Source organism: Ceratotherium simum, chromosome 15 (genome assembly GCF_057802395.1).
Source record: "Ceratotherium simum simum isolate JZ-2026a chromosome 15, ASM5780239v1, whole genome shotgun sequence".
Taxonomy (NCBI): Eukaryota; Metazoa; Chordata; class Mammalia; order Perissodactyla; family Rhinocerotidae; genus Ceratotherium; species Ceratotherium simum.
In genome coordinates this window covers 23,123,617-23,144,094 of record NC_141914.1, presented here as the reverse complement: position 1 = coordinate 23,144,094, position 20,478 = coordinate 23,123,617, and the positions used below count along the sequence as shown (strand labels likewise).

The window sequence follows — 20,478 nt, the reverse complement described above, 5'->3', positions numbered from 1 at the left end:
TCACAGAGCCTAGACAGTTTTCTTTTTTCCAGAATTTCCCTGGTTCTTCTCATATGCTATCATTTATCTATCTATCTATCTGTCTATATATCTATCTGTCTGTCTATCTATCCATCCATCCACATTTATTTGTTTATTTTTAATTGAGGTATAATTGACATATAACATTGTACTAGTTTTAGGTGTACAACATAATGATTTGATATATGCATATATTGTGAAATGATTACCATAGTAAGTTTAGTTAACACTCATCACCACAGATAGTTACAAATTATTTTTCCTTGTAATGAGAACTTTTAAGATCTACTCTCTTAGCAACTTTCAAATATACAATATAGTTATATGCATTTATTTTATAATCAAGGTATTTTCAAGGAATATTTTTACATTAAGCTTTTGTTTAATATACATACAAGCACATACTTTAAAAATTACAGAGTATGAAAGATTACAAATTGGAAAAGCAGGATCCCTTCCTTAACACCAAATTTCCCAGTTGTGCCCAGAAATGACCTCTTTTACCTGCTTTTTTTATGTCTCATTACTGAGATAAACATATAAAATCATATAAGCCCCCTTTCTTATATGATGGTTAGGAGAAAGGGAAGAGGAGAGGGTCTTGGATGAGTCAGAGGCTTCTAGCCAGGGAGATTGGAGAATGGGGCCTCCATAGAGACATTAAGAGGAAGGAAGTACATTAGAAGGACAGAGTAACATCAGACTACAAGAGTCGAGTAGTACTGTTGAGGTAGAAGCAGAAAATGTAGACTTCTAATTAAATTTAATAAAAATTTATTGAGAAATATGTACAAAACATGTTAGGAACGAGTACCATGCGTAGAGCCTAACGAAGGCAGGGGCAGGGTGAGCATATAAATGGTAATATTACAAGGACAAGCATGGCTAGCACGGCCGTCTACAACCCTCTAGGGTCCTTTATGTGGAATAAAATCTATTTCTGCAGCTTTGGCCTCCCAAAGTTTTCTTTAAGTTTGGACTGAGGCTGCTCCATCCCATAGTGATGCTACCATAGAGCCAGGGTCTCCTAATTCATTTCTGCTGGGCTGGTATATTCCTGTCCTATGCCCAGTTTTCCTGTCGTTGAGAATGACGCAGAGACAGTCCTCAGACACCAGTTCACTAGTCCTGCTCTGGGCCATCTGGTACCTCCTTAGGACATCTGCAGGCTAAATCAGCCTCTGGATGATTTGCATCCTCATCCTCCTAATTCCACTCCAGCTCTTTCTCTCTCAGCCATTAGTTGAAAGAGTCCTAAGCCTCTCCCATTCATCCCATTATCAGGATGATAGCTCACCCTCCCCAGCTCTGCTTCCAGCCAGATAAAACTTCACAAGAACTTGGGTATCATCAAAACCTCTCACCAACCACCAGGGAAACTGCTGTCTGTCTTCAGTCCATTTGGACAGATTGTGAATCTGTTGCTTGTTCCAAGGCTTGTCGAAGGACCGGACATTCACGTGTATCTCTGTTGGTCAAGATCTTTCATTTTTTCTCTCTTTTGAGTATTGTGATCTCTCTGTTGACTCTTGCACAGTTGCCCCTGGCCATCAGCTCAGTCCTTTTTTTTTAAGAAGAGACATAGGGTTTGTGATGTATAGTGCACTCCTGCTTTATCCTGCGCTCTCTGCTAAGGCTTCTCAATAGCTTGTTGGGTAGGTGGATCCTCCTCAGCATTAGCAACAGCCCAGATAGAAATGGCTCCAGGATCAAGAGTTGGTTCCATCTCTGTCTCTCCTAATTTTCCAAATTTTGAATTGGTCTGCTCATTGTTCAGCAACTAGGCCACTGCTTTCCTTACTGGCCCTCACAGAGGGACAAGAACTCCTTAGCAGAGGGTGGACTTTTCTCAGGGCATAGTAATTACATTATTATAGTACACATTTCTTAATATGTCAAAATATTAATATTAACACTATAAAGCCATAAAATACATAACTCCCACCCAGACTGAAGAGATAGTTGTTCAGTCACAGGTACACAAGATGGAATGAGGCACTACCTAAGAATTCAGAGTAGATAAAAGCCACTATTCCAGGAATTGGGAGTTCTACATAAAACACAATTTACAAAATTAAGAAAAGAGGCTGAATCTGAAACAGGAGGTGTTAGTCTTAAACATTATTCCTGTGCAAGAAACCAATCACGTGGGCTTGGCCCACAAATATGCTCTGAAATGAAAAGAAGCAGTTACAATCTGCTCCTGGTCTGGGGAGCAGAGCTGGCATTATAGGGAGGCTATTTCACTTAGGAGTCCTGGAGCCCCCACTGTTATTAATGGTAACATTTTTTTGCCTTCTGGGAAGGTTTGAGGAGACAAAAAAGATCAGCCAAAAACTTGAAAAAGAAAGCATATAAAAAATGGATAGTCATATGGAGTTTACTCTTTAATTAAAAACGTGTAACACTTTAGTCGCCTGAGGCTGTCTTCGAAATGTTAACAACACGCCGGGCTTCATCGGATATTTCACGATTTTCTACTCTGGAAAAATAGAAAAAGAATTGGGTAAGATTTCACAGCAGAGTCACTTTCTTTTTCTAGATTTCAACGACAGGGCAGAATATAGGGGGGCGTTACAATAGCAACGAAGAGAAACAAACTATTGTAGGGAGAGGTGGAGAAGTGTCATCTATGCTTCCTTCAATAACTACCATTTTTGTCTGGGCCTGCCCCTGCCCTATACTGATTCCCTGCTGCCTTCCCTCTGCAGGCTCTTCCAGACCATTTCTGAGCTGGGTCTAACAGGGTGGGCAAGATCTCAGCACCTGGGCTCACCATCCAGGATTCCTAGACTCACGGCATCTGGCGTATCCAAATAAGTGCTGGCACTCTGGGGGCTATGCACCCTGGGGTCATGACTGTGTCTCTGTGACCAAGCTTTTGACTAGGGTTGCTTTGACCCTGTGGTTATGTGGCCAGAGTCTTGATATTCTTTAGATTCCAGTTCCTCAGGGGGGTTGGAGGTAGATAATCTGATTGCACCATGTTGTGAGAGGACTGATCGCAGGAATCTTCACATATTCCTTCATGCGTACATTCATTCTTTCAACAAATATTTGTTACAATAGCCAAGATATGGAAACAACCTAAGTGTCCACTGATGGATGAAAGGATAAAGAAATTGCAGTATATATATACAATGGAATATTATTCAGCCATAAAAAGAATGAAGTCTTGCCATTTGTGACAACATAGATGAACCTAGAGGGCATTATGCTAAGTGAAATAAGTCAGAGAAAGATGAATACTGCATGATCTCTCTTATATGTGGAATCTAAAAATTTAAAAAAAAAAATCAGGCTCATAGATACAGAGAACAGATTGCTAGTTGCCAGAGGTGTGGGCGGGGAGGGGGGCGGTATGAGAGGGTGGGGTGGGAGAAATGGGTGAACTTTTTTTGTTCCATGTTTTTAGTTTAAATAAACTGAGTAAAAAAAAAAATCCTGAAAACTTGAACTCTTAAAAAAGAAAACAAAAAGCACCTTCCCACATTTTGCCTTCCATAGCCCTTAGTATGTGAACAAAAGATAAAATAAAGATAAAGATATACACATTTCTCCCTATGCCACATTTAGGGTTGCTTAAGTGCTGTTCTTATTTGGATTTGATTAGGTAAAGGATCTAGAAAGAAAGCCATATAAATGAAAAATAAATAAAAATCAAATAAACAACTTATAATATCGCTCAGCTGAAAGCAAATGTAAGAGAAACTAAAGCCCTGAAGAATAGCGTTTACTTTTTCATGAAACTTCTTTTCAACGTGTTCTATATTTATCAAACCACTAGAGTGTAAATTCTATGAATAAGTCCTATCTTCTCTCAACCAGTAGACACCAGGAAAATTATAACTACAGAAAATTGTTAGTATTATAATAAGGCTACTTTCTATAGATGCAAACGTATCTGCTGCTGCAATTTCACAATAGAAAAAAAATATTTTTTGAGCACCTACCAAATGCCAGGCATTGTGTTAGGTGCTGGCAGCACAATGATGAGCTTAACTCATATGGTCCCTGCCCTCTCCAGAGTTTGGTTTAGTTTAGTTCAGTTTATAGAGTTTAATAAGACAATTACACAAATATGTAAGTATAACCTGGTGAAGAAAAAGCACAGGGACCCACATGACACTATACCAGGGTGACATAATCTACTTTGGGAAGCGTTTTTAAGAAAGTACAGCTTGAGCTAAGATCTGAAGAATGAGGTGAAGAAGTGGCAGAAGAACATTTCAAGCAGATGCAAAGACACTGAGGCTAGAGGAAGCATGTTATCACTCCTCACTTATCCATTTATTCATTTCACACATGCAGGAGACCCACTCGTCTGGGCACTGCGCTAGGTACTGGGGTTACCACGGTAAGTAAGACGCAGCCCTGCTCACCACAGCAGACCTCCTTGGAACGGTTTCTTACTTGACCATGACTGAGCTTGCCACACCCCTTGGGCATTGTGCATTGGACACCCCGCCATCCGTTTATAGCTAGGACATTTCCTTCCAGGCCCTAAATAGTCTCACTGTCCTTTCCCTCTCCATTAGTTCATGTTTTCTGGGGTCTCAACATGCCTCAGACTCAAGCCTATTCAAGTTACAGACCCTCTGAGAATTGTACCTCTTTCAACAATGTTGTTGGTCAGGACTCACCTTTCCTCAGTCTGTTCACTCTCTTTCTCCTCCACTCTCATGGTTTCTGAAACAGACCAAAACAACCTCAGAAAATATATTGCCCATAGATATTAAAAGAAGGAAAGTCTGAAGAGGTTCCAAAGTCCTAAGGACTCAGAGAGAAATCATTGTGGTCTTATATGTGGAATAGACAGTTACTTGATGCAACTTCAGAGAGACTGAGGAGGAGCTCCTTGCATCCAAAAAGCAAATGCCTTCCTTTGCTCACTGTGCCTTAAGTTCTAATGTTGGAAATACGTTTTTCACTTATAGCTCTATTCTTTGCTAAAATAAAAATACTGCTGGGAAGGGTAACACATTTAGTTTTAGCAATCATTTAGTAATCGGAAGAGTTTGCAATCCTTTTCTGAAAGTAAGGTTGAGAAGGAAAAGGAAAAGGAAATCTTAAATATGTTGATGCCTAAATGGGTCAGCCAGCTGGTGCTACCAAATACTACACAATATTGCATGGACGGGCCCAAGCGGGATCTCTGGCTGGCTAGACCTCCCAAAGCCTGAGTTGCTATTAGTACAGACTTAGTACTGATGCAACCCAGGGTGTAAATTCCTCAATATTGACTGTTGTGTTGGTGCTGTTGTCCCATTCAGAGCCTTACAGCAGGGGCTGTTAACCTGAGTATCCATCGAAGAATTTAGGGACTACAAGAATCCTCTCAACAACACCCCTGTTGGTTTTGAATACTTCCTATCATTGGCAGTTCTTTTTTTGTTGTTTTTTGGTTTTGCTTGAGGAAGATTGTACTTGAGCTAACATCTGTACCAATCTTCCTCTATTTTGCATGTGGAATGCCTCCACAGCATGGCTTGATGAGAAGCATGTAGGTCTGCACCCGGGATCCGAACCCGCACAGCCCGGGCCGCCAAAGCAGAGCATGCAAACTTAACTACTATGCCACCAGGCCGGCCCCGGCAGTTCTCTTTTGTGTGTGTGTGTGTGTCTGTGTTTAAAAATAATCAGCTTTATTGAGTTATAATTAATATACAATAAAATCCAATCACTTTCTGTATAGATTTTGGTGAGTTTAACAGATGGATGCAGTCTTGTTAACTACCACCATAACCAAGATATGGAACATTTCTATAAGCCCCAAAAGTTCTCTCCCGCCTCTTTTCAATCAAGCCCTTTCTCCCACCCCATCATCTGGTAACCATTGACCTGCTTAATGTCCCAATAGTTTTGCTTTTTCTAGAATTTCATATAAATAGGACCATATAATGTGTAGTCTTTTTGTGCCTGGCATCTTTCACTGAGCATAATGCTTTTGAAATTCATCCGTGTTGTTGCATGTTACCGGTAGTCCATTCCTTTCTATAGCTCAGCAGTATTTCATTGTATGAGTATACCACCATTTGTTTATCCATTCACCAATTGATGAAAATTCAGGAGGTCATGTTTTCAGTATTATGAAGAAAGCTGCTATCGACACTTGTGTAGACATTTGTTTTTGTTTCTCATAGGTAAATATCTAGGATTGTGGGGTTGTATAGCAGTGCATGAGAATTTCAGTTGCTTCACAGCCTCACCAACACTTGATATTTATCAGGCCTTTTAATTTTTAGCCATGTTAGTGGGTGTGTAGTGGTATCTAATTTTAGCTTTAATTTTTATTTCCCTAATGACTAATGATGTTGTGACAGTGTGACTGTGCCTATTGGCCATTTGTATGTCTTCTTTTGTGAAGTATCTGGTCAAGTCTTTTCTTTCTCATCTTTTGTTAAATGGATTGTCCTCTTATTACTGAGTGGTAATATATAATTATATATTCTGGATATAAGTCCTTTATTAGATATATATTTTGCAACCACTTTCTTCCAGTCTGTGGTTTGATTTTTCATTTTCTTAACAAATCCAAAGGGCAAAAATTTTTGATTTTGATGAAGTTCAATTTATCAATTTTATCTTTTTATGATATGGTTTGTGCTTACTGTGTCCTAAGATTTGCCTAACCCAAGGTCACAGAGATTTTTCTCCTGTTTTCTTTCAAAAGTCTTTTAATTTTAGCTCTTATATTTAGGTCTATGATCCACTTCAAGTTATTTTTTGTTTGTCTAGGTTCATATTTTTCCATGTGGATATCTAATTGTCCCAAAATCATTTGTTTAAAAGACTATCCTTTCTGCATGGAATTACCTTGGCAGTTTTGTCAAAATCAGTGGACCATGTGAGTTTATTTTTTGACTCTTTTAATGTATTCCTTAGGCTTTTCTACAAGTACGATCATGTTATTTGCGAAAAAAAGACAGTTTTACTTCCTCCTTTCCAATATGTACGCCTTCTATCTCTTCTTCTAGACTTGTTGCACTGGCTAGGACCTCCAGTGCAGTGTTGAACAAAAGTAGTGAGAGTGACATCCTTGCCTTATTCCTGATCTTAGGGGGAAAGCAATCAGTCTTTTATCATTAAATATGATACTGTCTTTTGTCAGGTTAGGAAGTTCCTTTGTTATTCCTACTTTTATGAGAGTTTTTCTTTCTTTCTTTTTAAAAATTCTGAATAAGTATTAATTTTGCCAAATGCCTTTTCTGTATCCATTGGTATGATCACATGGTTTCTCTTTTTAGTCTGTCAATTTGGTGAGTTTTATTGCTTGATTTTTGGATGCTGAACCTACCTTAGATTCCTGAAATAAACCCCAGTTGATCATGATGTTGCTAGATTTTAGTTGCTAATTTTGTTAAGGATTTTGGCATCTATGTTCACAAGGGATGTGTGTAGTTTTCTTTTCTTGTAATGACTTTTTCTAATTTTGGTATCAGAGCTCCCCCTACCTTCAGAGCAGCCTGGAAACTGACTCCAGGCAGTAAGTTGAGGGCAATCACAGAGCTCATCTCATCTTTTCCCTTCTCTCAGGGACTACAGTTTTCTGCAGCCTGTTGTCCAAGGTCTGCAAACAGTGTTTCATATATATTGTCTGATTTCTAGTGGTTTAAGGCAGGAGGGCAATTTCTGTAGCAGTTAATCCTTCATGGAAGGAAGGAGAAGTCTATGTCTTCCATGTAATTTTTAAAGATCTTTAATAGTTAGAAGAGTCTCTCTTATTTCCTTATACCTTCTTTTGTGTGTGTGTGTGTGAGGAAGATCAGCCCTGTGCTAACATCTGCTAATCCTCCTCTTTTTTTTTTTTTTTTTTTGCTGAGGAAGACTGGCCCTGGGCTAACATCCATGCCCATCATCCTCCACTTTATATGGGATGCTGCCACAGCATGGCTTGCCAAGCAGTACGTCAGTGCGCATCCAGGATCTGAACCGGCAAATACGGGCCACCGCAGCGGAGCGTGCGCACTTAACCGCTTGCGCCACCAGGCCAGCCCCTTTCCTTATAACTTCTTATAACCTTCATCCATTGAGATGCCCTTTGGAGCCACAGCTGAGTACCATCTTTGTACCTTATGGCACTCATCAGATATTTGAAGGCAGTAGGGTGTCCTCCCCAAGACTTTTTTTTCTGGCTAAGCATCCTCAGTTACTTGAGCTATTTCTCATCTGACTAAACTTCCAGACACTTTATAAATCTGGTTACATTCTATTTTTGTCAAAGTTCTTCTTAAAAATAATGATGTTTATAGCTGAATACAGTATTTCAGATGTCTGCAGATCAACACTGAATAATTATATTATCCTTTCACCCTAATTCTCATACTCATCATTTAAAAAAAAAAGCTTCTATTTTAAAGTGAAAGCAGATAATAAAAAGGCAGATTCTAAACTTTTGGACTCAACTACAAATTTAGCATTTTGAAGGGCAGATGTGATGATATCACCAACTTTCAGTTTTTAAGCCCTATGAAGGTTTCTGTGTAAACGGTGGTTCAAAATGATTTATTTTGGAAAAGACATGTGACCTTTAAGAAATCATTCCTGAAAATGCTGAGACTCTTCCACGTTTGGTGGAAGGAGGACTGTTGCTTGCTAGGGCACTATTACATTCAGATTTCAGTCACACAAGACCCACATGAGGAACTAAAACTTCAGGAGGAGCTATTTTAGTCTTTCTCCCCAATAGGTAAGCTGATAGGGTAACTTCTGATTGGGAAAAGACAGTAATTCAAGGTTACAATTTCTCATGCCTTAGCTGCCCTATTTGACATAACAAAAAAAGAGAAGAGAGATTAGAAACCAGCTAGAATAACCATGGCATTTCCCTTTTATTCATTTAACAGCCCAAACGGGGTAAATATGTACGATTGAGGCACAGAAAAACTATAATTACTGAACAAACACTGGAAATGACTTTTGATGACAAGTTAGAGTGCCATCTCCTCTGAGAAAAGGACTAATACTGGATTAGGAGGAAGCACCATTGTTGGAGAAATTCCTACTGGTTATCAGTAAGCTTGTGTCTCTGTGGATGGATCATGTCTGCTTCCATGTCTATCTGTTGGCAGAATTTAATTCCTTATGGTTGTAGGACTGAGATCCCCATTTCCTTTCCGGCTCTCAGCTGAGGGCCATTCCCAGCTTCTAGAGGCCACCTACATTTTTTGGCTCATGGCCCCTTCTTCCATCTTCAAAGCCAGTACTGGTGGGTTGAGCCTATCTCAACCTTTGGATCTCTCCTCCTTTCATCTCATCTTTCTAACCCAGCTGGGAAAGGGTCTCTGACTCAAGTGATTAGATTGGGTCCACTTGGATAATCCAGGATAATCTCATCATCTTAAAATCGGCACATTAAGCACATATGCAAAGTCCCTTTTGCCATGTAAGATAACATATTATAGACTCTGGGGTATAGGAGGTAGACATCGTGTTGGGGTCATTGTTCTGCCTATCATATAGCCCATGCTGGAGGTATTCACAAAGCAAGTGCAGACATTGCTGAAGTTACAGAATTCAAATTTACAAATGTCTCGTATCTACATGGCATGGTTACTCGGTACATCTCCCTCCTTCTGGTGATATCAAGGCTCTTCTCTTTGACCAAACTCACTGGCACAGGTGACTGACCAAATAACTTTTTTCCACCAATATTCCTTATCACATTCTTGGGGGGGTCATATATATATGCTATGATCTCTTGATGTCTTCTGCCTTTTACTACTCATAGCTCAATTTGACCAACTCATACACACACACATAGCTTCTTGAACCCCCTTCCAACTTCTCTTATGTGTATACACACAACCTCTTTAACTCCCTTATCTGGTCTCCTGAATTTTTCTGATTGCCTCTTGGGGGAAGAAGCATTCTTATTCTCTTTTTCTCCATCCCTTCTTCTTTGTTTCATTTATAAGCTAATCATCCCAATGTGAAAGCAAATTTAGCACACAGCTTATTCCCAAGCTTAAGGTTGCTTTTGCACATTTAGTTAATTCTAAATGACAAGAAGACTGGAAGAAAGAGAAGCTACAAACTCTCACCTTGAAAAGTCAAAGCCTCAACAAGCATGATATATCCATACATCTGACCCTGTGTTCTGAATTTTACACTTTTATATCATAGAAATCCCTCAGCACATGCCACACTTTGGCAATTTGAATGGAACTGCCTGTGCTTTGTATTAATTTATTGAAATTGGGTAATCATGCCCCAATTTCCTGTTTTTAAAATACAGCAGGACAAAATGAATGACTGATAATGTCACCCATCTATTTTCTTAAATAGATGGATCTTAAAATCAGTACACTGAGATCTTAAATAAGATGCTGACCAGAAGCATTACTCATCCTGTGCTTTTCACCATAAGTGAGTAAGAAGGTTACCTCAGTTATGAGCACCAACCAAACTTCTACTGGAGGCAATTACTGAGATAAAGTCCAACCTTATCTTACAACTTCATCCAAACCAGCCAAACCACAAATGGGCATGGGATTATTATAAAGTTGGGGACCACTTTGCCTCCCATTAAATGCAATGCCACTTTTACAACAGAAGTCAATGAGGAGGCTACTTGATGCAGTGCTATTCACAACAGCAAAACTAAGAGAACAACCCAAGCGTCCAACAATATGGAGTTGGTTAAACAAATTAAGGTGTATCAACATAGTGGAATATTTTGCAGCCATTTAAAAATGATGATGTAGAATGATATTTAATGATGTCGAAATTTTTCTTGCTGCATTTAGTACAAAAAAGTTAGAAAAAAGTACATGTGATATTATCCAAATTGTGAAAAACAGTCCTTATAATATTATCCCACTTATGGAAAATAACATAGATTTATATATAGAAAAACCTGGAAGATATACACCAAAATGTTGTCTGCATAATCACTTTTTTCTTACTAGTGGAACTATAGGTGATTTTTATTTTCAATATATTTGGTAATGGGTATGTGATACTTGGTAATCAATAAAAGTTAATATTATTTTTAAAAAGTCAGTAGGGAACAGGGGCCTGCCCAGTGGTGTAGTGGTTAAGTTCACACGCTCTGCTTCAGCGGCCCCGGGTTCTCAGGTTCAGATCCCGGGTGCAGACCTATGCACCACTCATCAAGCCATGCAATGGTGGCATCCCATATACAAAATAAAGGAAGATGGTCACAGATGTTAGCTCAGGGCCGATCTTACTCAGCAAAAAACGAGGAAGATTGGCAACAGATGTTAGCTCAGGGCCAATCTTCCTCACAAAAAAAAAAAAATCAGCAGGGAACAATTCATTCAACTTATTTCTCAGGAAACTAGACTTTTAGAGATAAGATAAATCTTATGGTCATCAATCCTTCCTCCCCGCCTCATCAAGTATCCCTTCCTGAACACCACCAGGTCCATAATCATTAACATCTAGAAGTGTTTTCACCATTTTACGTCATGGAATTCTCACAGTAACCTCACGAAGTGAGATAGGTAAAGCAAAGAATAATCAGCTTTGCCTGGAAACCTGAAGTACACTTGTAAACCTTAGGTTAGAAATGTTGCCTTTTCTAGAAATCCAGAGCAGGGTTATCAGCTGTTGAGTCCCGTCTACATAGGCTCCAAACCCTGACGGAAAAGGTTTTCCTCCAACCACTTGCTGAACTTTTGCCAATGAGCTCCAGAAGACAGCTGATAGAGAAGTAGCTGCAACGTGGCAACCTGCAAAGAGGAGAAGCAGTGACTCACCACACTCACGAGAGCGGCCAGGCTGCCTCTTCTTCCATTTCCTTCGGGTTAGAAACAACAGCATCACACACACAATGACCAATGTTAGAAGTAGACCTGCAATCCAGACGGTGTGGTCTTTGTCAGGCAGGGGTGTCTCACGTGGCTTTGCACCTAGAAACGACCACAAGTTTTCAATCGGCCAAGAAGGTGAATTACAAAAGTTTTATAATTGCTGCTGTTCTCTTTATTTATGTGCCAGCATCTCCCCAGGGCTGGCAGAGGAGCCTGAAATCCACAAGATAGGGCCATACAAAGTACCAGTCTTAGGGCCTCAGCAGCTAACTAAGAACCAAGCCTGTGCCTCTGGCCAAATGCCTGGACTCAGCTACCTTCCTTTCCTAGAGGCTGGGATAACAATGACTGTGATCTAGAAGAAGAGGATCAACCTGGCCCTCGGGTCTGGAATCTGGGTGAGGCACCCACGCTGAGGCTGAGAAGGTACAGTCATCTGTCTGGTGCCCTGCTTCCTCAGCCCCATATGTAGTCAGGCCCCAGGTCCTGAAGTTTCCCTTTTAATAATTCCTCCATCCGCTCTCATCTCTAGATCAGACTCCAGACACCTCTCACCTGGACAAATATAACAGCCTCCTCACAGGCCTCTAACCTCCATTTTTGTTTGTTTGTCTTTCCTTAAGCATGGTTTTCATCAAGTCTCACCTACAAGAAAAACTTTGATATCTCTTCCTGCTCTGAGGGTCAGAATCATCTCCTGGGAGGTCAGACTTACTTCCTTGCATGGGGACTCCTAAGTTTCTAGGAAGTTGAAAAACAGGCTTTGGGGGGAAAACTTAGAACTGAGCGGTCCACTTTATAGACATTTGTGGGAACAGTTCTGGTAGTTAATTTCAAATTATAGGAAAATGGAACCAGCTGACCTCCCATTAGCTTAGCTGCAATTTGTGGACACATGCCCTGTTCCTGGGACATTAAGAGAAGGAGCTGTTGGCACGGCAGCCATATTCAACACTTTTTGAGTCTGTCCCAGTTTACCCACTTCAGCCTGTCTGGCATTCCCAGTAAGGGGAGGTTATACTTGTTAACATGGAGACTGCTACCTTTTGACACCCAAAAAGGTCTCTTGACTCAGAGTCTAACCTATCACTGATCATGCCATAGAGTAGGGACCCAGAGAGGCAACCCCGTCTTCCTGAGGCAGCTAGAGCTGAAACGTTTCTGAAGATGGTGGTAGCTGGCAAAGTTTTGGCAGTTGTTGAGAAGCAGCAGAAAGGTGATCCATGATTAGGGCATTGTGGTAGCCAGGTCCTGTTCATTTGTAGATTGTAGGAGCCATGGCAGAGGGCCCCAGGGCATGTCATGTGTGGTGACGCTGGTAGCTCCAAGAAGGTGCTGAACTTCAGGGATAGCTTGGGAGCTTCTATCAGGCCAAGAGAGGCTACAGGAAAAACAACCAGAACAGGCCTCACCATTTACTGGACTCTCAGAGGCAGAGTTGTCTGAGAAGAAAATCAGTACCAGGAGAGAGGATTGGCCTACTGGTAAAGCTGGCTGGTGGGGATTGGCCCCAGGGGCTGTCCATAAGAATGTGTCCATAGGCCAAGTTATGTCTGAACGATGACATGCCAGGAGAGGGAAGGCAGCAAAGCCAGAGGCTGGAGCAGGAGCTGGATGAATGACTTAGGAAAGGGCACACCCAGGGGCCAGAGCTGGGGAAGGGCCAAGGCAAGCAGAAGGCAGATGGGTGGGGGGTAGTCAGGATCAGAACAAGCAGTGATGAGGACACCATGGGTGCAGAATGCCTTTATTCCAGGAGAGAATCTTGCAGTTACTGCTCCTGAAAAGTGGTGTCTCAAATATGGATGCATTCCCTCCAGGGCAGAGACAGGACTTTAAAATGGCAGGCTCCTATTAGTGGATACTGCTTAGTTTTAACCCTCTCCTCCAGCTAGACTGGTCCCTGTGCTACATTGTCAACATGCCACAAGCATTTCTGCTTCTGAGTCTTTCCTTGACACGTGTGCATTGATGCCCACCATCCCCACCTGTGGTCACATCAGATACTGCTAATCAATTGTGGTCCTCTCACCTTCTAAGCCTGGATGCTGTCTCCGAATTTTTCTTCCTGTTCAGGAAGCCACCACAAGTTGGAGTACCTGCCATCTCTTCACCACACTTGTTAAGCTTAATTATTTCTTTTATGGTGTGAAAATGTCCTACTTCCTTTAGGAAGCCTTCTCTGGCCCTCAAGGAACTTGCCTACCTCTGAATAAAGGAGTACTATAAAACTATAAAACTGATTCTCAGTCGCTTTTGTTTTAAATGTAGTCACATATTTCCACAGGATATAATTTAGATTAGAATTCAATCTTTTTAAAATCCAGTTTTCCACATGTGTACATCATGGAGTTCTGATTCTATTAGAAGGTCCTCAAAGGCAGAGAGCATGTCTTATGCATTTTAGTTTTCACCCCTTCAACCAACAATGTCTAGAATGGTTCTATACTCACAACAAGTGCCGTATGCATGGGATATGTGTGTGTATGTGTGTTTTAATGAGGAGAAGAATTCTAGCCTGGAGGAATCCTGCATTTTCTGACCTAAACTTCAGAATCTTCTATCTAAACGTACCCTAAAGACTGAGTCAGTCTCAGGGCTAAGAACGTGCTTCTTCAAGTGTGGCATAAGTTCACAGCTTCCTGGACCCTGCAGCACTCAGATGAAGCAGGAGCCTTCTGCTTGGGTCCTTCCTAGCAGTATCATAAAATGGCCCAGTTGCAGGTTTCTTGGCAAGCAGGAGACATTGGATGATCTGCCTTAACCATTTGTATATAATACCTGATAAAAGAAATAGTCTTGGGAAGCAGCTTTACCTATATTGTAAGGTGGGGAGAGAAGCTCTGTCTCCATTGGCTCAGGCTGCAGGACACAGAAGATGCTCACATTGTTTGTTTCGGAAGGGACTGAAAAAGACAAGCTGATAGAAACGTTGTATAGTTCTGTGACATTATTTTGAGATTTATTCATGACAGCATCATACTTAGTAGTTGAATTCTCAGTTTCTAGCAAAAAATACATCTTCTTAGGTTCTGGGTAACCTTGTGTAGATGAGCAGGTCAAATTTATGATGTCAGAATTTTCTGTTCTATTAGAAATTAGCAGTATTTCAGGTTGACTGAAGTTAGCTGAAAGCAGAATAGAGACACCAAAAAAAAAAAAAAAATAGAAATCAGTCTAAATTTAGATGTATCTGGAAGAGGATAGCAAATAACTAGGTACCTGATCTGGGAACTCACTGGGGACACACCTGGGCCTCAGCACATGGTAAGAGCCACATAATGATGCCACATTTATTTTTCAAGAGTGGAGTTTTGGGCTATGCTTACTTCCTGCTTACCCAAATCAAATTGCTCTCTGAGTGACAGGAGGGCTGAAATTGAGTCACCAAAGATTTACAATGAGGCCACTATTCTAGGCAGTAGAGTCTTAGGAAGGAGAAGTGGGCTGACTTTAAGACCCAAGTGTCCTATGGGGTACATTCCAGCTTGCTAGACTAGGAGACCAGGAAGGGATTGAGGCTAAAGTCCCACCAGGAATTAACAGAGTTCATGGTGCTGGCATGCTCTGGGCCACATCTTCCAGAAACCCAAGCAGGGTGGTGGTAAGTAAGTGGACGGGGATTTTGGATTTAGAAATTTAGAATACCGGTTTTAGGTATGACTGTCAATGTGTCTTCATCATATACTATAAGATGAAGGCCAAAGCCAACCATTTTTAGGGAAAATATATGACATTGATAAACACAGAGCTTCTCTTGCCTTGGTTTGCCGTTCAGATTTTTATGGCTATTGAGCACCACTGCCACCTAGCCCCTCTTGCCAGCCAAATCCCTTTTCCATCGTCACTAGGTGGTTTGGAGGTTCTACAGACTAATTTATAATTTAGCATATTATTTCTAGAACTTCAGTGATTTGTATGCCATCTTTACAAGTTTTGCTATCTCAACACACTACTTAAGCACTCTGCTTGTACTTTAAGTGGTCTGTAGGAGGTGGATGGCTGTGGTGCTACCTACTTTAGCCTCATCAGCAAAATCTGTGAAATCACAGGTTGGATATGTTAGTTATTGTTTTTCTAATACATATTAAAATAAATATAAAACTGTTAAAATAATAAGAGATTGTGTCCCAACTAGAACACACCATGTTCCTCAATGGTACCTGGCCACACTTTAAACACATCGATTAAGCACTTGGTTAAATGTTCCCAAAGCCCTGCAGCCTGGTTTGAATCACACAGGGCTTCAAGGGGGCAACTTTCCATTCTATTTCTGCTTTTGCCTCTGCTTTACTCTGTGGTTTCAGTATTAATGTTGATCTGCCTTTTCTAGTTTCATCAAAAATTAATCTGGATCTGGTAATCTCACACCTGGGTATCTACCCTAGAGAAATGAAAACTAATGTTCACACAAAAACTGTTGCGTGAATGTTTACAGCAGCTCTCTTCATAATAGCCCAAAACTGAAAATGACCCAATGTCTTTCCATGAGTTGAGTGGATAAACAGTAGAATGCTATTTAGTAATATGAGGCAACAGACTTTTGATACATGCAACAGCTTGGATGAATCTCAAAGGCATTATGTTGAATAAAAGAAGCCAGTTTTAAAAGGTTACATACTGTATGGCTCCATTTATATGACGTTCTCAAAAAGACAAGACTATAGGATGCAAAATAGGGGTTATGGATGTGGAGAGGGTATGACTATAAAGGGATAGCATGGGGAAATTCTTTTAGGGTGATGGAAATGATTTGTATCCTGTTTATAGTGGTGGTTACATAAGTCTATGCATAAGTTAAAATTAATAGAACTGTACATCAAAATGAAAATAATTAATTTTACTGCATTATAATAAAAAAAAAAACCTGTAGTGACATTTAGGCTTTTCAAGGCCTGGAAAACCAGAGGAGCTGGTTTGCCAGTTTTTGGATTATATGTGCTGGGTTATTTCCCTCCTGTCTACTGGGCTCACAGTTGGGCTGCAAATAACTCATAAGCAACCTTCAGGAGGTTGAAGGGAAAACCCAAATCAATCAGCTGTCACCCTTGCTAGGAGCTCCAGGCAAAGTTTTAGTGGGTGAGATATCATGGACCAAAGTAGAAAGTGAATGTAGAGATTTTAGGCCTATACGGTTATTTAAACTTCGTAATGGCCAAATTACCATGGTTTTCACTTAGCCTCACTATCTTTATTCAGTTAGCTCTATTTTGTCCCCAAAGCAGATTCTTTCTGATCCTTCAGAAGCAAACTACAAAAAGTACAAAGGACTTTCAGTTCCCCAGTCCCAAACCCTGCATTCCCTTCAGATGGACTTCCCAGAAATGGCGGTCCTCTGCCTTCTCTCTACAGGGCCCCTCCTCCCAACACCAATGTTTCTCTGCTCATTGCAGTCTCATCTAAGAAGGCCAGGGATCTGAACATGCCATTGACTACATACCAAGCACTGATAGCTCAGAACTCATCTGGTAGGCGGGAACCAGTCCTTTGGGCCCTTTATGATGGATGAAACACTGATACAAGCCTTTGTCCTTGATCTGAACATTGTGGAGTCTCAGGGTCCAACTGTCCTGGTCAAAGCTTGTGCGGCCCTTATACTCGGCATGAACATTGTCAGGGTTCTCTTTGCCTAAATATAGCTCATACAGAACCATCTTATCCTGGTTCTGCCAAAATAGTACCAGCTCATCCAGGCTTATGTTTTGAGAGTTTGGAAAGTGGCATGGCAGGTGTCCAGTCTCATTGAAATATGCCTGGCTCTTTATGGAAGCAGCACCTAAAAAAGGAAAGGCGGAGATTCGGAAAGAAGAAACAAGAGCAAAGAAAATAAAACAACTCCATTTCTCTTTATACAATACCCAGATGCTATCTTATCAGTAATGATATTGAAGAACTAGATATTAAACTCTGGAACTATGCTTACACACTGGCACCCGCAGAATAGGACTTTTGTCCTCACTCCACTGCTAACTAAACGTGTGGCCTTGTGCGAACTGCTTCTGCTATGAGGCTCAGTTTCCTTATCTGTTTAATGAAAGGGTGGGCAAAATGTTCTAAAGATCTTTCCAGTACTATGGTTCCATGAATTTAAATCCCAGAACAGGGAAAACCAACAGAGTTAGACAACTCATTCACCCATCTGTTACCTTCATTCTCTTCACTGTAGCTCCATTACTTCTCCACCGTCACCAAAGCTCTCCTTTCCCCTCCCTCCTCCCCTATTTCTTAGCCTGCCATAGTGAAAAGTTTTCTGATAATGGTAACAAATTTGATATCATTCCTTTCATTATGCCTCAGTAGTTGGGGATCACATTGAGTAATATCTTTGAGATTCAAATAGGTCCCCTCATAAAGCTTTTCTCCTGACTGCTGCTTTCACTGCCAGCTCTCCCAAGGATATAAAACACTTTGGAAATGACACAAATAGTCAACTAAGACCTCTATTCTCAGTGACCTCTCTAAGCTCTTTCAGGAATCAGAAAGAGAACTGGGCAAATGTAACTGCCGTTTTGGGATTGTGGTGGTCAAAGACCATTTAAGGTACATGAATGAAATTCTGGAAATGAATCATAGATGGGAAGGTGAGGATGTGTTGTTGGAGTATTGGGGAAACCCCAGGTACCACACATTTGCTCTTTCCAGTATGCATTGCCCTTGGAAATTTTTACAACCCCTGGAGGATGTGCTGGGAGAGTTCAGAGAAAAGATTTCATCCCTGGGGCATATCGGAATTTCTGGAAGGGATTTGGGCCACCAAACTCCTTAAATGTGATTGATTCTAGGGTTTTTGTAGAACCTATTCTGGGTCACAGATTTACTTGATTCTTGGCAGAGAAATCAAGTAGTCATGGGTGAGAAGTGCAGGGTGAGGGGGGAAATGCTGTTTCTCAGTAAATATGAAGTTAGATGCCACCTTGGGGAGGAAGTTAGGATGGGTTCTAAATAAAGCTTCATCATTCAAGACTTCAGTAAAGGGATGTTGACATTAAGGAGGAAAAGAGAGGTAGGCTGGTGAGAGAGACGAGAGTGGTTTCATTTGAGGTGTTCTTTGAGGGGTGGTAGGAGACCTTAAATTGATCTGATCAATGGGTTTCAATTCTAAGAGGGAGTAGAAGGACAATCACAGTGACATGCACTTGGCAAAATTGAACTGTGTGCAGAGTGGCCCAGTGAATATACATAATCAAGGGAGTTGGCAGTGGTCTTGAACTTTAAGGGAAGGGAACTCCAGACATCAGTGCGAGTTGGCATAAGTTTGAATCACTGCCTATTGCATTATGCTCACCAGAACCCTGTGAAGCTCTTGAAAGTATAAAATGCAGCATCTGTATAGGATGCATTCCTGTACTGGAGGGAGGTGAGAAATCTACCTGGGTACCTGGAACCGCGAAAGGGAGACCTAAGGAAGGTTTACTGTATTCAGTAATTACCTTACACAGCAATGCTGGGGCTCTTGCTATTCCTTTGCTAAACTCTGAATGATAATGTAAGAGTGCCACCTACTGTAAAAGCTTCTAGCAGCTAGCCCTGGGGAAACTCATTCTAGTTTTATCACTAATTTGCCATACAATATAGGGCAGATGACCTAATAGAGAAACCAAATATAGAGTTGAAAATTCTGCCAGTTAATGATCAACATTATGTTATTACTCAGTGGTCAATTGGGCCTTCTGGGCCTGGAAACCGACTTCGCCTTTGGCTTCTTCTGTCTTGTTGATTTACAGTTGTTTCTCTGCAGAGCCTCACAGTACCCACTCTCCTTCCCACCCACTCTCTCCACTCACAGACCGGTCCAACTTATCTGACCCAAGCCCCCTCTCCCGAAGATTAAAAGGGTTTTTTCTTCCACCCATCTAACTGCTCCCCTCCTTACCTACCAACAGAAAGTGTGGTCTATGTTCTAAAGGCATCGGCATCACCGAGGGGTTGGTCAGAAATGCAGAATCTGTGGCCCAACCCCAGACCTACTGCATTAGAATCTGCATTTTAACAGGAACTCCAGTTTGAGAAGCTGCAAGAGAGGATCTCTACCTCTGTCTCCAGAGTGGAAGAGAGAAGCTAATGACTGGAAAAATTTGTTTCCATCCATCCCTCCCCAAACCCTTTTTCCTCACCCTGGGGTGGAAATCACTCTGAAGCCCATTCTAAGTGGAACTGAAAGTATTTCACAATTTATACTCCATAGTTCCTCACCAACTCCTGGCTTCCATGACATCATTCAGAGCTACTGATCCCCTCTCTGACACTATGGGGAAGATGCAGCTCAAGATCTGTTTTCTCTAAGTGGCTTCAGCCTCCCCTGTTACGACTGCAGACCTTAGGCCACCCAGCTACTAGACTCACTGGGACTTCATTGGTGCGTAAGCACTGAGATGCTCTCCCTTCCCCAGTACTTGGGTAATAGAAATGGTTCGGGTATAGTTAAAACTGATTACTATGATGATATCAGGAGCTAGGCACTCAAGAATCCATCTAGACACCTCCCTAATAAGCTGGAGGAGTTTGTTTCAAAAAATATGTGAGGACTTCCTCAGCAATAAACTGTTTGAATGTCATGCAAAAACTATAGTCTTCTAACCTTGTGAGGTCTCTGACTGTACCTGGGACTTCGGTCTTCCCCAGCAACTACCCCAAGTGCATGTCTCATACGCAGTCATGTGCTGTATAACGTTTTGGTCAA

General features: G+C 41.2%; 1 protein-coding gene across 1 annotated transcript in view; it reads right to left on the bottom strand.

The window, feature by feature from the left end:
* Positions 1-778: 778 nt before the first annotated feature.
* Positions 779-20,478, bottom strand: part of CD86 (CD86 molecule) — a 42,838-nt gene continuing 23,138 nt past the window's right edge. The window contains exons 3-7 of the mRNA XM_087439686.1: positions 17,239-17,574; positions 14,615-14,926; positions 11,745-11,897; positions 4,665-4,710; positions 779-2,503 (exon numbers count right to left, since the gene is read on the bottom strand). Of these exons, the coding sequence (XP_087295812.1) occupies positions 2,431-2,503; positions 4,665-4,710; positions 11,745-11,897; positions 14,615-14,926; positions 17,239-17,574 (920 nt within the window). The 3' untranslated portion in view covers positions 779-2,430. The remainder of the gene's footprint in view (positions 2,504-4,664; positions 4,711-11,744; positions 11,898-14,614; positions 14,927-17,238; positions 17,575-20,478) is intronic.